Source organism: Empidonax traillii, unplaced genomic scaffold (genome assembly GCF_003031625.1).
Source record: "Empidonax traillii isolate 1590-97213 ecotype Southwest subspecies unplaced genomic scaffold, ASM303162v1 scaffold334:size599637, whole genome shotgun sequence".
Lineage (NCBI taxonomy): Eukaryota > Metazoa > Chordata > Aves > Passeriformes > Tyrannidae > Empidonax > Empidonax traillii.
In genome coordinates this window covers 152757-166317 of record NW_020955527.1, presented here as the reverse complement: position 1 = coordinate 166317, position 13561 = coordinate 152757, and the positions used below count along the sequence as shown (strand labels likewise).

Below are 13561 nucleotides of genomic sequence, written 5' to 3'. Positions count from 1 at the left end.
CTACCCCAGAACGGGGGTTTGGCTTGTTTGGTTTTCCAATGTGGTGCAATGATGCATTAATTTGTCTTTAAAATCCCTGTGTTTTGGTGCCTCGGTAAAACTTGGCGGGTTAGAAGCCAGTGCCCTGGCATCCCCAAGCAGGCTCCAACGCAGATGTGTTGTTGGCTGCTCCCAGGCTGGAGCAGGTCAGGACGAGCCGACACACGAAACGTGGGGAGTTTGTCGTAAAAACAGCGCGGAAGAAACGTGAAGCTCTGATGTAAAGAAAAGCTGAAGGTAAGCTGTAACTTCACTATTGTTTGTATTATTTAAAGGCTGGATGTCCCTTTTTGTGTTCTGGTGATTAGAGAGCAACTCTCAGATTTCATAAGAACCTGAACAACGTTATTACAACAATTACTGGGTTGCTTCATTCTAAAACTCCTTCACTGCCGTATTTTGCAATACAAACTGCAGGGTCATGTTAAAGCAGATTCACCACCTGGGTAATGCACAGGACAGGCTGTCTCTGAAAAGTGGCACCAGGACCAAAGTTTGCAGCACAGGGAGGGTTCTCCAGTATTACACCTGCAGATGTGAAGGTGCTTTTGTTAGGGAAAGTGTCCTGGAAGAGCTGATGCTTCCCCTTTCCTGAGGTGGATTACTCCAGTTGCTGTGTGATGACTGTCACTAACAGGGAAGGAAGGAGGAAAGGAGCTAATTAAGAACTGACTTTAAAGGCTCAGTCCTTTTTTTCTTCATCCTCAAGTTCCTCACGGGCTGAAGTTCCAGGCTTTGGCTGTCTGATCCCAACTGTAGGCTCAGGTCTGTCCTGGTGCCTTCAGTGCTCCCCTGCTGGCTCTGTGCGTGTGCTGTTGTGTGGGTCATGCCTTGACTGCTCAGCTTGGCTTCCCAGCTCTTATTCAGGATGCAAATTGTTTGTTTGCATTTCTAATTAAAGTACTGCTGCGTGCTGTGGGAGTTTTCTCAGTACTCATGGTTGTAAGAGCCTGGCTGGGGGGGTATGTACTGCTGAGGGGGATTGTAGTGCTGAGGGTCAGGACATGGATGAAGAGCAGAGTTTGTCTTTGGGCAATCAGGATTTACTGTGCTGTCCCACCGAGGAGAGGCAGTCTGAGCCCTCGATGGTGCAGGTGTTAGGCAAGGGTATAAAGTACTTCCCTAATCTGAAACACAAGTAAAGTACAAAATACAAAGAAATTTATGTAAGCCTTTATGTGCCCAAATAAGTGATTTCCTACCAAACTTGACTTCTGAGTACCCTGTAGCTCTCCTTTCAGGAACTGAATGATGTGTAGAGGTGTTAAGGACAAATGTCAGTAGTTTTGTGTGAATTCTGGCCCATGGGAGCCTGGGACAAGGGTCATCTCTCTGAACAGGTTGAAGACCTGGTGCCAGTTTCCAGTTTCTAGGTTGTCTGGAGTGAGGGCAAGCCATGCAAGGGAAGATTTGGCTGTGGGCAGGGTGAGACCTGCTGCTGCCTTCTGGTGTGATGGGCTGGCGTGAGTGCAGGTATGGTGGGAGTGGTGCGTTCACTGTCCTGTACAGCTGCTGTATCAGCAAACAGCAAGGGTTTCTCTCAGGTTCTCTAAATGTGTCTCCTTTTTGGTCAGATGTAAACCATAAAATACTGCTTTGAGTATTTCTTTTGAACCTTAAAAAGCAGAGACCTAAACTGTGAGGCATTTTAACTGTTATGACTTTTACTCCATCTGGAGGCATGGATCTGAAAATTTACAGAAAAACATGCAAAATCCCAAGTCTTAGAATTGAGGGCCTTTTGTTCCCTTGAGTGGATCAACAGGTGTCCTGTCCTTGCAGTCACCTTGTCTTCTCTGCTACAGTTCGGTAACTCTGGCTCCCTTTTACCTACCTGAGAAACAGCAGCTGAAAAACAGATGATTAAGGCTCCTGAGAAACCTTTGGCACACACCTTATTTAGGGAGCAACTCAGCCCATTTTGTGGTTGCACCCGCCCCTACACGCAGGCTCTCAGCGCTGAGCTGCGTGAGCTGCCAGCGTGTGTGTGCTCAGCATTACACGGGCGTCAATCACAAGCAGTAGAAATCAGAAAATAAAAGAAATTTCCACGCTGGAATAAGTTTTCTCTACCTCACCATTTCCTTAGTTTCTCCCTGCCACACTGCTCAGTTTTTGCACTGGAAATTCGGAGCTGGATGATGCTGGGGACCCTCTGTGTTAGCTGTGCCAGTGGGATTCAGAGGGAAGGAGGAGGACCGAGCTGCAGACGATTGTCCTGGATTCTCCCCTCACACATCCGAGGTTCAGGAGCACGAATTTCAGTGGGCACCTGCCTGGTGGAAGGTCACAGCTGTTTTACAGACCCCTTCTCCCAGTGTTTAGCTCAGGCCCCTCTGTTCATTTCCACACTGTGTCAGTAGGCTGAGAGGAACATCTCCAGCCTCCTGTAAATTCCTTTAAGCAGTTGCTAAAGTGGTGACTATTTCAGCAGCTAAGAATTCAATATATTTACTTTTCCTAAAGGAGCAGAGTTAATCCTGTTAACATTGTATGTGTGTGAGGAGAGAGGAATTAATTCCTGAATAGCATTTAATCCCAAGAGCAAGACAGTGACTGAGATAACACTGATTTATGGGGAAATTCATAACCAACTGGAGGCTGACTGGGGATTACTTCAGTTTCCAGCTGTGGAAGGTACGTAGCATGCCTGGTAGAGAAGATGTAGTGGGTAGAAGTTGCTAAATAAGACATACATCTCCCTGTGTGGCAGAGGCTGGGGAACCCCAAAGGCAGATGTAATTAATGCACAGTAATCTAAAACAGCTTTGAAAAAATCAGGATGTATGGAGCAACCTGCTGGATTGGAGTAGGCTGCTGTAAATAATGAATTTCTAAAAATAGCAGTGAAGTGGTGATCAAAGTGTCTGGCACGTGTGAGAGGGCATAAAGCTGTCAGGGGAGCTGGAGAGGGGGTGTCTGGGGATCAGGGATGTGGCTGCTCTGCTTTGTAGAGTTGGAGCCAATAAGTGGTCGGTATCTATTTCTTGTCTTAAAATAGTGTCATAAATTCCAGGATTTTGGATTAGGAAGTACTTCCTCTTGAGTGCCAGTCTGTGTGGGATAGCCAAGGAAGAGCTCTGTGCGGGGTGTAGTGAGCTGGGTGGGGAGGGTCAGGCAGTGTTCCTTGCTCCCTTCTCTTGGGCTGTTGTTGGGACTGGGAAGGGCAAACGTGCCACCAAGGGGCCATCTCTGCGTGTTCTCTCCTGGTGAGTGGTAGGGTAGGGGTGAGCACCAGCAGCTCTGGGGTGCCCTTTGTGGGGGATGCAGCCCTGGGTGCTCTACTGGCCTGGACAGGGAGTGTGCCCTGGGGGGACCTGGGTATTGCCAACACTGTCCTCCACCACAGTGCTGCTGGGAGTGGAGAGGAATGATGGTGAAACAGTGTGGGTGGCAGGAAAGTATTTATGTGTGTGAGAGAGGCAAAGAGGGACAGGAAGGGACCGTGTCCTTCCCTCTGTTCTTCCTCTTCCCATGGCCTGTGATGTGCAGTTGAGATGACACCAAAGGTAGGAACTGCTCACATCACAGTCAACTGCTCTGGGGTTTAATCCCAAATAAAACTGAATTGTCCTCAGGAGCAGCTAGAGTCAGTAAGCTGCTCAAATGTTAGTGAGTTGTTGTAGTTTAAAGCATAGAGAATTAACCCGTGGATTATCTTAGCAGTTTGAACGAGAGCTTTTTGCCCACTGAGGCTGACCAGTGAGTGTACATAGAAAACTTATTTTGCTGGCTTTATTAAGTCTTAATATTACAGTGCAACCACCCTTTTGTTTTCTCCAACACGGGTAAACCAAAACTATTTTTCCCGTCCTCTATGAACGCCCAGGGCAGAGCGAGCAGCTCCGGAGTCAGGACTCGGTACGAGACACTTGTGTGTCCAGTTCAGTTTTTGGGGTTCTGTGCACCGCTCTCCGGAGGCTCTTTACTCTCCTGCATAACACCTTCTCCAGGAAGGGCTTGCACAGGAACATGTAGATCAGGGGGTCCATGCAGACGTTGGTGGCCGCCAGCCACAGCGTGCTCTCTTTGGCCACGAAGAGCTGGTTCTGCAGGACACAGTCCATGCGGGCAGTCGTTTGGCTCAGAGTGTAGGGGACCCTGCTGAAGTGGAAGGGGGCAAAGCATAAGAAGAACACGGTAAAAATGATGAATACTTTCCCCTTGATCCGTTTTTCCCTTTTGTTGTCTTTCTTCTGTGTTTTTACGTATGACTCGTATACCTTTTTGGCGATAATTGTATAAAATAGCAACATGAGGATGAGGACGGTCCAGAAGATGAACTGGCAGATGTAGTTGACAGCTTCATGCCACTTGAGTCCGAGGTAACTCTTCAAGGAGGCACACTTCCTCACAGACTGGGGCGTCGCTGTCTTGTTGGATAAGATTGTGTTGGGCAGAGAGAGAACAGCGAAGAAGAACCAGACCAGACCCGTGAGGATCTTTGCTGAGGTCAGGTTTTGCACCCAGAACTTCCCAAAAGGTCTCACAATCTTGAGAAATCTGTCAAAAGCAATGAGCCCGAGCAGCACTATGCTTATGTACATGGTGTCATAGAATATGACGGCTGAGAAACGACAGACAAAGGCTTTGAGCTGCCACGGTCCCAGGCCAGAGTCTGTCAGGATCTTTAGAGGAAGCATCAGGGTCATTATAAGATCAGAAACTGAGATGTTTTTCAAGTAGACAATGAAAGTTGATGTGCTTGGAATGTGGAAGAAAGCCCAGCAGGCCAGGCTGTTCAGTACGAGTCCCAGGAGGAAGATGAGTGTGTAGAGCACCGGGAAGAGCAGGCGGGTGACGGTGGTGTCGCGCTGGCACGCTGGGGAGGAGGGTGCTCCGCTGGTGTAACCCGCAGTGCTTGTGTTTGCAGAGTCTGCCATTGCTTAAAACAGACTTGGATGAAAAGGAGAGAGAAAAGACGAAACATAACTTTCTGCATTTAATGTTATGTGCTCCTTATGGTGACGGCAGGTTTGCATGGATAGACAAAAAAACCTGAGCGTGCCAGACTGGCCGATTTCTCTTGTGGCCCACAGAAAATCTAAACCTTTGCCTGAGCTTGGATTGTTTACAGACTAACATCCACTGAAAAGTTAAAATGGTACATACTTATTCTGGAGGCCTAAGGTAATGTCATAGAGGGGTATAAGAGCAGAGTATAATAAGGTATATTAAGCCTGGAGCACCGTTTGTCTTTCCTTGGAAATGTATTCCAGCATTGAATAGAATGTCCCAGCTGTGGGCCAAAAGCCAAGCACTCCTGGGGAAGTGCCTTCTGGTATTTCTTTCCAAGCACACACCGTTTTGCTTTCTCAGCACATCTTTGGATAGCGTTTCCAAGGTCAGATGCACACTGGTGGTTATCAGCCCCGAGCACCCCTTCGCACCCCCAAATGCTCCAGCCGTGCAAGTACCTGAGCAAACCTGCAGCAGCTGGTGCTGAGGCCTCCGTGACTGTCCCCGGCTCATCCACTGTTCCTCTGCCAACAGAAGCCTTGAGCAAAGTATTAAGAAAGGGGAAATGAGTAGAAAGATCAGACCTTTTTCTGCTGGTGTGTTGTGTGGTTTCCTTCCTCATTTTCAGGAGTCGCTGAGTTAGTTAATCATGCTTTCTCTCTTCCCTTTGCTCTGCATGAGAAATGCCTTCTCTTAAACTGGTCAAAGAAACCTGACCCTGTCCCTCAAGACAGACACATTTCTGGGTTTGTGTGTGTGGGACAGACCTGCTGCAGCTGCTCTGGGCATTATGATTTGGCTCCTTTAGAGATGCAGGATGAACAAACACAGAGTATTTCCTGACAGTTTTCCAGGATAATCTTTAAATATAGCTCCTAGTTGTTGTTTGTGTGTGTGAATTCACTGTTCTGGATGGCACTAGTCATTGTCAATGTGTGCTCAGAGTCTGCTCAGGGCCACCTTACAGCGGGTACTTGGCTCCAAAACCACGTGCACCGACCTACTCAGGAACTGCCCCTCTCCCTGTGGCCTGGCAATACTGACACATGAACCTGAGCTCCAGAACGGAGATCCAAAGAACTCCTGGTTTATTTTGGTCTGTGTAGCCAGATGATGCACTGTGCTGGTTACAGCCACTTTCTGGTCCCGGCAGGAGCTGCTGCTGCATGGGAGGCTGTGGATTGATGTGTTTCTTAGGTGTAATGCTGGAGTTTGGTGCATTTCTCTGTGAACAGAACCGTTTGTGTAAGTCTGTTCCTGCCCACTGATGTGGCAGCTCTGGCTCTGTGCTTGCTGCAGTGTGGGAAGTGCCTCCTGGTCAAGCTGTCCCTTTGGGGCAGGCGGGATTGATTCACCAGTGCAGACATGTGACAGGGAGTTTGTCCATTAGTACCTGATACGTTTTTGTTAATGTGGGTGCTGGTGTCAGTGTTGGATGGCTGGGGAGATTGAAGAGCCTTGAGGATGGCTGGGATGAAGCTAGCCCTTGCCATTGCCATCAGTTTGATGTGTCCCTGGCTGCCCGACCCGCCTTCTGTTTGCCCAGCAGGGACTGTGTGAAGGTGGCACAGTCCATTGCAATGCTCCAGGACTGATGTCAATGCAACACCTTCCGTGTTTTCTTCCAAACTGAGCTCCTGATGCTGTTCCAGCTGCCACAGGCAGCAGGTACCAGGTAGCTCTGCGTGTTCCCTCGGTGATGACTGTGTGGGACACAGTGTCTGTTGTCTGAACAGCTCATCAGATCAGGGGAAGCAGCTGCCAGGTAACTGCCACTCTGTCCCTGGGGGTAGGTGCAGAAAACATGTGGAATGAGTGCTGGGTGGGAGTGGGGCATCTGGCACATCCCTCCTGGGCTCTGGTGGGAACTGATTGGCCTGTGGGCTGGTGTGGAGCATGCTCTGGGGTGACTGGGCACTGTTTCCAGGGAAATCCTGGTGCTCTGTGCTCTGGTGGAACCCAGTTACTGATTGTATCATCTGGGGCAGGGACCAGAGTCAGCAGGGCACAAAACGGTTTGTGGAGGGTTTAACTCATCCTGAGGTTATTAGAGATGCACAAACCCCAAGGCTCAGTGTGGCAGTAAGTGAGCAGTGAGTGAGCTGCCTTTTAACCTCTTGGGAAACTGGGTTTAAGTGGTAGAGGTGCTGTGGCAGGCAGGGACACGTACTGGGAAGGGTGGACAGGCGATGGCTTGGGCAGGACTGAGCTCTTGTGTGATGGTGACACATACTGATTAATTGCAGCTGTTTGCAGTGCTGATAAATGAACCACAATTTATTCCAATAGCCCACGGGCTATTTCATGTGTAGTTCTTGTGATACATGAAGATATCATGTACCTGAAAATACTTCCCTGTTTGTTTTTTTTTTTTCCAAGTTTTCCAATTGCAAAAGGGGAAATGGTTGAATATTTTGTATGGTGCAAAAAGCTGTCCTGAATTATCAGTGTAATGTTACTCTGAGACTGTCTTTCCCCAAGATCTAGTATGCTGTAAGTTGGGTCTTTACAGATTTTCTAATGTAATATATCGTTCTCTGTGAAAGTGGACAGTTTTGTTTATTTATGTAGTAAGGGGAAGAATTTGGGGACTTAAGTCATATTAAGATAAGCCTGATTATAAAATAATTTCCTCTGACATACAACTCTTAGTTATTGGTCAATAGGTTAGGAATTGCAAGCACAAAATGGGATAAGCAGTGTTATTCTGTTACCAAAATCTGCACAGACAAAAGGCTCCTCTACATCTGGGCTAGGTTTCTTTGTCTGCCAGTTGTGTACATGGTGACAGCTCCCTGTATTGAAAAATTACATTTTACTGTGGATTTGATCTGCATGTCCCAGATCTTGTGTTGTCACGGACACAAGTTAGCTATTTCTGCAAAATCTTTGCGGTTCACGATCTCATCTGTAGCATTTCATGATTCTCTTTAAAGTTTCTCCTCACAGTTCTACCTTTAAGTTCAAACTTCTTCCCAGCAGTTCTCACAGGCATGGTAGTTGGGGTCGGGGGGGGTCCTTTTTGGCAAAGATGGAATTTGGGGAGCCTCCTCTGGTATTCAAGCTTTTCATTTCTGCAGCCAGTGGTGGTGGTCCCAGGGTGCTTGTGCTTCATCTGTAGGACAGTTTCTAAAGGGGTCCATGAAGCTCTAGATACTCTCCACAGGATTTGTGCTCCTTCCACCCTCAGTAGACGTGTGTGGCCAGGAAGGGGCACGTGCACTCCTGAGCTCTAGACCGGCGTCTCGTCCGTGTCATCCGCTTCGTTCTGCTCCTGGGTCCGCGTCCCGAGCCCCGACACTGCCACGTGCCTGCGCAGCGAGCCCAACAAGGACTTCCTGAAGGATTTGCAGAGGAAAAAGTATATGAATGGATCCAGGCAGGCATTGAGGGATGTCAGCCACAGCGTGGTCTCCTTCAGGTAGAACAGGGTGTTCCGAGCAGAGCAGTTAAACACGTCTCTCGTTTGGCTCAAGGTGTAGGGGATTCTGGTGAAGTGGAATGGCACAAAACAGATAAAGAACACAGCGATGATGATGAAAACCTTCAGGTTGACAGTCTTTTTGGATGCCTTCCCTGTGCTTCTTGTCCTTTTATAGGATTTGTACAGCTCCTTGCTGATGAGGATGTAACATACCACTATGACTGCTAAGTTAACCCAGAAGATGAGCTGGCAAATGTAGTTTACGATTTCATGCCAGACTAAGCCAAACTCGGATTTGAGGAGAGCACACTTCTTTACGTTCTTGGGTGTTCTCTCCTTGTTAGTTAAAATCATGTTGGGCAGCGAAAGAGCAAACATTGATACCCAGATTGCTGTGGAAAGGATCTTGGCGGCCAAAAGGCTCCGTGGGGTTGATGTTCTGAATGGTGAAGTGGCTTTCTGATAGCGATCAATAGTTATCAGACCGAGAAATAAAATGCTGATGTACATGGTGAAGTAAAACACAACCTGGGTGACCTGGCACACGAACCCTCGCAGGACCCACGATACCAGCTTTGCATCGCTGAGGATTTTGAATGGAAAAGTCAGGATCATGAGAAAGTCGGAAATGACGGTGTTCTTGAGGAAGATGATGAAGTTGGATTTACTGGATATTTTAAAGAAGACCCACATTGCCAGGCCATTCATGATGATGCCCACCAGGAACAGAAATGTGTACAGCAAAGGGAAGATGACTTGGCTGATCCTGCTGTCGCTGGTACAGTTGCTGTAGTTCCTGGAGGAGCTGAAGTGGGTTGTGGCTTTCATTTGCACTCTGGTGTCCCCCCTCCCTGGAGAAGCAAACAGAAAAAAATGAAGTTGTGAGCCTATCATAAGGGTTCAACCTTTTCAGTCTGCTTCTGATTTTTGTGTTGGGAAGAAGCGCATGCAGCTGGTGGGTCCCAAGCTGGGCTGGGGTGACATTCAGGAGTGTAGTGATGCAGTCATTTACATGGCAGTATCTTTGTCTGAGCTCTGCCTGTGTAAAGCAGGCACTGGAGGGGTTGATGTGCTGTCAGCTCATGCTCAAATCCCTGACATCTGCTTTACAGAGCCACAAAGTTTTATTTCTCCCTCTAAGGTAGAAAAGATTGGCTTTTGCTTGGAAGCATGTAACGGGTTCAGCTGCCAAGTGCAATCCTGAGGGAACAAGTACTCCCTCAGCACGGGTACATTCTCCCCCCAGAGCCAGGGGAAGGTTACCGTGGAGAAGTGGTGGAATGCTGGGTGTTCCCTGCGGGGGAAACTGCGAGGGAGGGTCCTTGGCAGTCCCTCCAGCTCTTCACCGTGGGAGTGGGCAGCAGTGTTCCTGTGGGATCCCTCGGAGCAGGGAGAGGCAGGAGGAGCAGCTGAGCATCCCAGTCCTGAGGCTTAGACTTTCCTCTGGCCGTGAACTGGTGTCTCAGCCAGCGACAACGGCAGATTCCAACAGATGCACTTAGAGCTTCTACTTCTGTTTTCTGTAGAGAAGAAAGAGAAATAAGTAGAACTTCAAAAAATAATTAGTAGTTTACTTCCTGCCTTTGTCTGGCTTCCAGAAACGCTATTTGTAAAGAGAGTGGGTATTTGTCAGATTGTGCAACTTTTCTGAGCATAGAGCTGCGCTCCTGTCTGCCCCTTTCGGCCTTGTGATTCTTTAGGGTTATTTTTGTACACAGTCTTGTTTTTTAAAACCTTTAAAGTATTTGAAAGAAGTAGTGATTGGTTGCTTTTGAGGAGGTTATTACCGAAGGAAATATTTATATCTTAAGTAACTTGCAGAGCAGTGCTTCAAGTTTCCAAGTTACATACAGTACATCATCATTAAATATTTCTAAACATCTGTCTTACATTTACTGATCTGCTGTGAAATATTGATGCAGGGGACAGTATGGAGGGTCATCCCCTGAGCCTGTCCTTGTAGATACACACAGAATTCATAATGTCCGATTGCATTTTCCCCTCTGTGTTTTTACCCCACTCTTCAGTGATCCCTTTTGACACTGTTTCCTCCCTACTGACAGCCACAGAAGATGTTTTTGTGTCAGAGTCAGGTGGTGTTTCCTGCAGCCTGGGCTGCCTGGACCGAGTTTCTGCAGGTGATGACAGGGACAGGCAAAGAGACTTCACTTGTGTCTGCTCTTTTCAGGATGAATCCTCAAGCCATGAGTGTAACCAGCGCATGATTCTCCTTTACGGTGTGGGGAAGGAGCGTGATGAAGCGAGGCATCAGCTGAAGAAGATTACCAAAGACATCCTCAAAATCCTGAACAAGAAGAGCACTACAGAAATGGGTGGTAAACGCGCTAAGGCTGCTGTTCAGTCACCTGCAGTGACCCTTGTCTGGAGACATGCATGTTATCCCAGAGTTTGGCTTTCCTTCCCTTGGCAGTCCCTGGGTGAGGTGCTGAGCAGAGCCCCATGGCCCCACAGTGCACTGGGGTGACCAAGGGCTGCCACCACTAGAAATCCCTGTTTTCCATTGTAGCAACTGGCTGCAAACACTTGTGTTGGGCTAAAGCCTGGAATGTGAGGGATCCACGTTCTCACCCTCCTGGCAACTCCGTGTGGGTGTTCTCAGCTTCTCTGGGGTGTCACCTCTGTGCACTGGGATAACCTCGTGGCAGCTTTGACATTGTTTTGTGCTGTTGTGTATCATTACAGTAGAAAACTGGAGCTAGCAGGGTTTGTATAGTCATGAGTAAAACTTAATAAGGTTTTTATTGTCTTTTAAATCAGTAGCAATGGAAAACTGCTAGGCCTCCATTAAATATAAAATGACTGAAATAACCTTTTAAATCTGTTCAGTGGGGGACGAAGGGCAGAAGGCCCGGAAGACCAAAGCAGAGGCATTTCCAACCCTGGAGACTGTGTTCACAAAACTACAGCAGCTGTCCTATTTCGATCAACACCAGGTGACATCCCAGGTACTTCCCTTGTATCAAATTGTGGCCTTTTAGCTCTGCTGCAGGGATGTCAAATGGGAAGGACATCCAGTTTTTTGTAAGTGTTTTGTATCCAAAATAACCTGGTCTAGTGGAAGGTGTCCCTGCCCCTGGCAGAGAGGTGGAATGAGTTGAGCTTTACGGTCCCTTTCAACCCAAATCATTCTATGATGATATGATAATTTGTTCTGAAGGACAAGCCTGGTTTTCCTGCTGTGTGTTAGGACTTGCCAGTTAGTGTGCAAGTGTGTCAGCAGCGTTTCATCATTTTGTACGTGTTACTGGTTGAAAGTATTTTCTAATACCAGAGGCTAACATGGGAAACAAATAAAAGATGTGAATGTTTGACACTTAATTTATAAGGCATCTTTTGGTCTAGTCTTTTGAATAAACTTATTACAAGTTTGGTTTATGTGTTGTTAATGAACTGAAAACCATCAGTTGAAATAAATCACAGTGCAGTACGATGCAAAGAAAAAAACGATATTGCTGCTGCTTTGAAGCAAATTGCCTCCAGAACAGAAATCAGTGCTGTGGCTGTTGGGAACAGTTTGAGACTCAGATGTGAAGCAGCAGAACAACATTTTGTGTGCTGTCAGGTTTGGAAGGGAAGGGCACTGTGCCTGGCTCAGGGACAGGGAGGGACAGGTGTGCTTGTGCCTGGTGTGTGAGCACTTTGACCCGCACAGTGCTGGCACTCGCTGTTGCCACTCGCACAGCAGGATTTTCAGAGTGCTGGTGTACCTGAGGAGCCCTCAGTCACACCTGACTCGCAGCGTTCCCTTTCCCAGATCTCCAGCAATGTTCTCGAGCAGATCACTAGCTTTGCCTCAGGAACATCGTACCACCTGCCCTTGGCTCACCACATCCAGCTCATCTTCGATCTCATGGAGCCAGCGCTGAACATCAACGGACTGATAGACTTTGCCATACAGGTGAGCAGAGTTCATTTGGTGAGGTCATGCGAGGACAGAGCTGTGGTACATGTTCTGGGAAGCCAGAAAACCCCCAAGAGCTGGATTGCAAATTCCCTCTGGGTGCTTGTGTCTGGTTCGGTTTTCTGCCCTCTGAACGGAGTGCCAGACGCTTCCCCTTCTGCTGTGCCATGACTGTTGTGGAGAATCAATAGATGCCTTTTATTTTTAAATCTCCCAAAATTAACAAAATTCTGGATTATTTTAGAGCAAAGGATTTTAGGATAGGCTTTGCTGTTTCAGACTAAACCGTCTGTGTTACCTCACAGTTTTTCCTTAATATATATATTTTTTTTTTTGCTCCTGTTTTACATGTTTAACCGGAAATTACTTTCAATTTGTCGTTTTGATGTGTGTTCCCAGCTGCTGAACGAGCTGAGCGTGGTGGAGGCCGAGCTGCTGCTGAAGTCGTCCAGCCTGGCCGGGAGCTACACGACGGGGCTGTGTGTGTGCATCGTGGCCGTGCTGCGGCGCTACCACGCCTGCCTCATCCTCAGCTCCGAGCAGACCACGCAAGTCTTCGAAGGGTTGGTGGCACACACTCTGTTCCAAAGAGTCATTTTGTTCTCTCTTAATAGCAGAGAAAGCATTTTGGTTCAGGTAGTTGGACCAGGTGTTGCGGTGCTGCCGCAGGGCTGTAGATGGGCTCAGGGGAACGGTGGACAGCTCGCCTCTGCAGCGTGCACCTCACTGCCAGGGCTGCTGGGATCCCCAGCCCTTGTAGCCTTGGACGAGGGGAGGTTGTGCCTCCCGATTTCCTGCCCATTTGCCCTGCTGTGCCTGGCCTCCATAAGTGCCTGTGACACAGGGGACGCCAAATGTCACATGAGCCCCATCAGGCTGTAGATGAAGGTCTGTCACGCTCCGCAGCTGATGGCAGGGTTTATCTGATCTGTGACAGTATGTGTCAGGTTTGTCAGGTGTGTTGGAACAAACTTTTGTTGTTTGCAGGTTGTGTGGGGTAGTAAAGCACGTTGTGAATCCCTCCGAGTGTTCCTCCCCAGAACGGTGCATTTTAGCTTACCTGTACGACCTGTACGTGTCCTGCAGCCACCTGAGGAGCAAGTTTGGAGACCTGTTCAGGTGGGTGGTGAAGGGATTCATCTCACCCCTGCCCACAGACTGATGTGGGCTTCTGTGGTTTCCATCCACTTTCCATTCTCTGGAAATCTCCACTGCCT

General features: G+C 48.1%; 3 protein-coding genes across 4 annotated transcripts in view; 1 reads left to right on the top strand and 2 right to left on the bottom strand.

The window, feature by feature from the left end:
* Nucleotides 1–13561, top strand: part of MED12L (mediator complex subunit 12 like) — a 93815-nt gene that overhangs the window by 55644 nt on the left and 24610 nt on the right. The window contains exons 16-20 of the mRNA XM_027891911.1: nt 10611–10758; nt 11270–11388; nt 12198–12341; nt 12744–12907; nt 13332–13463. Of these exons, the coding sequence (XP_027747712.1) occupies nt 10611–10758; nt 11270–11388; nt 12198–12341; nt 12744–12907; nt 13332–13463 (707 nt within the window). The remainder of the gene's footprint in view (nt 1–10610; nt 10759–11269; nt 11389–12197; nt 12342–12743; nt 12908–13331; nt 13464–13561) is intronic.
* P2RY13 (purinergic receptor P2Y13) lies at nt 3749–4998 on the bottom strand. The gene has a single exon (XM_027891880.1). The coding sequence runs from the start codon at nt 4920–4922 to the stop codon at nt 3891–3893; it is 1032 nt and encodes a 343-aa protein (XP_027747681.1). The 5' UTR covers nt 4923–4998; the 3' UTR covers nt 3749–3890.
* The window catches only part of P2RY12 (purinergic receptor P2Y12), a 7554-nt gene continuing 1533 nt past the window's right edge, over nt 7541–13561 (bottom strand). The window contains exons 2-3 of one of the 2 annotated variants that reach the window (XM_027891881.1): nt 9670–9942; nt 7541–9277 (exon numbers count right to left, since the gene is read on the bottom strand). In XM_027891881.1, coding sequence (XP_027747682.1) covers nt 8231–9250 — 1020 coding nt within the window. In that variant the 5' untranslated portion in view covers nt 9251–9277; nt 9670–9942 and the 3' untranslated portion in view covers nt 7541–8230. The remainder of the gene's footprint in view (nt 9278–9669; nt 9943–13561) is intronic. The other variant, XM_027891882.1, reaches the window with a different exon arrangement.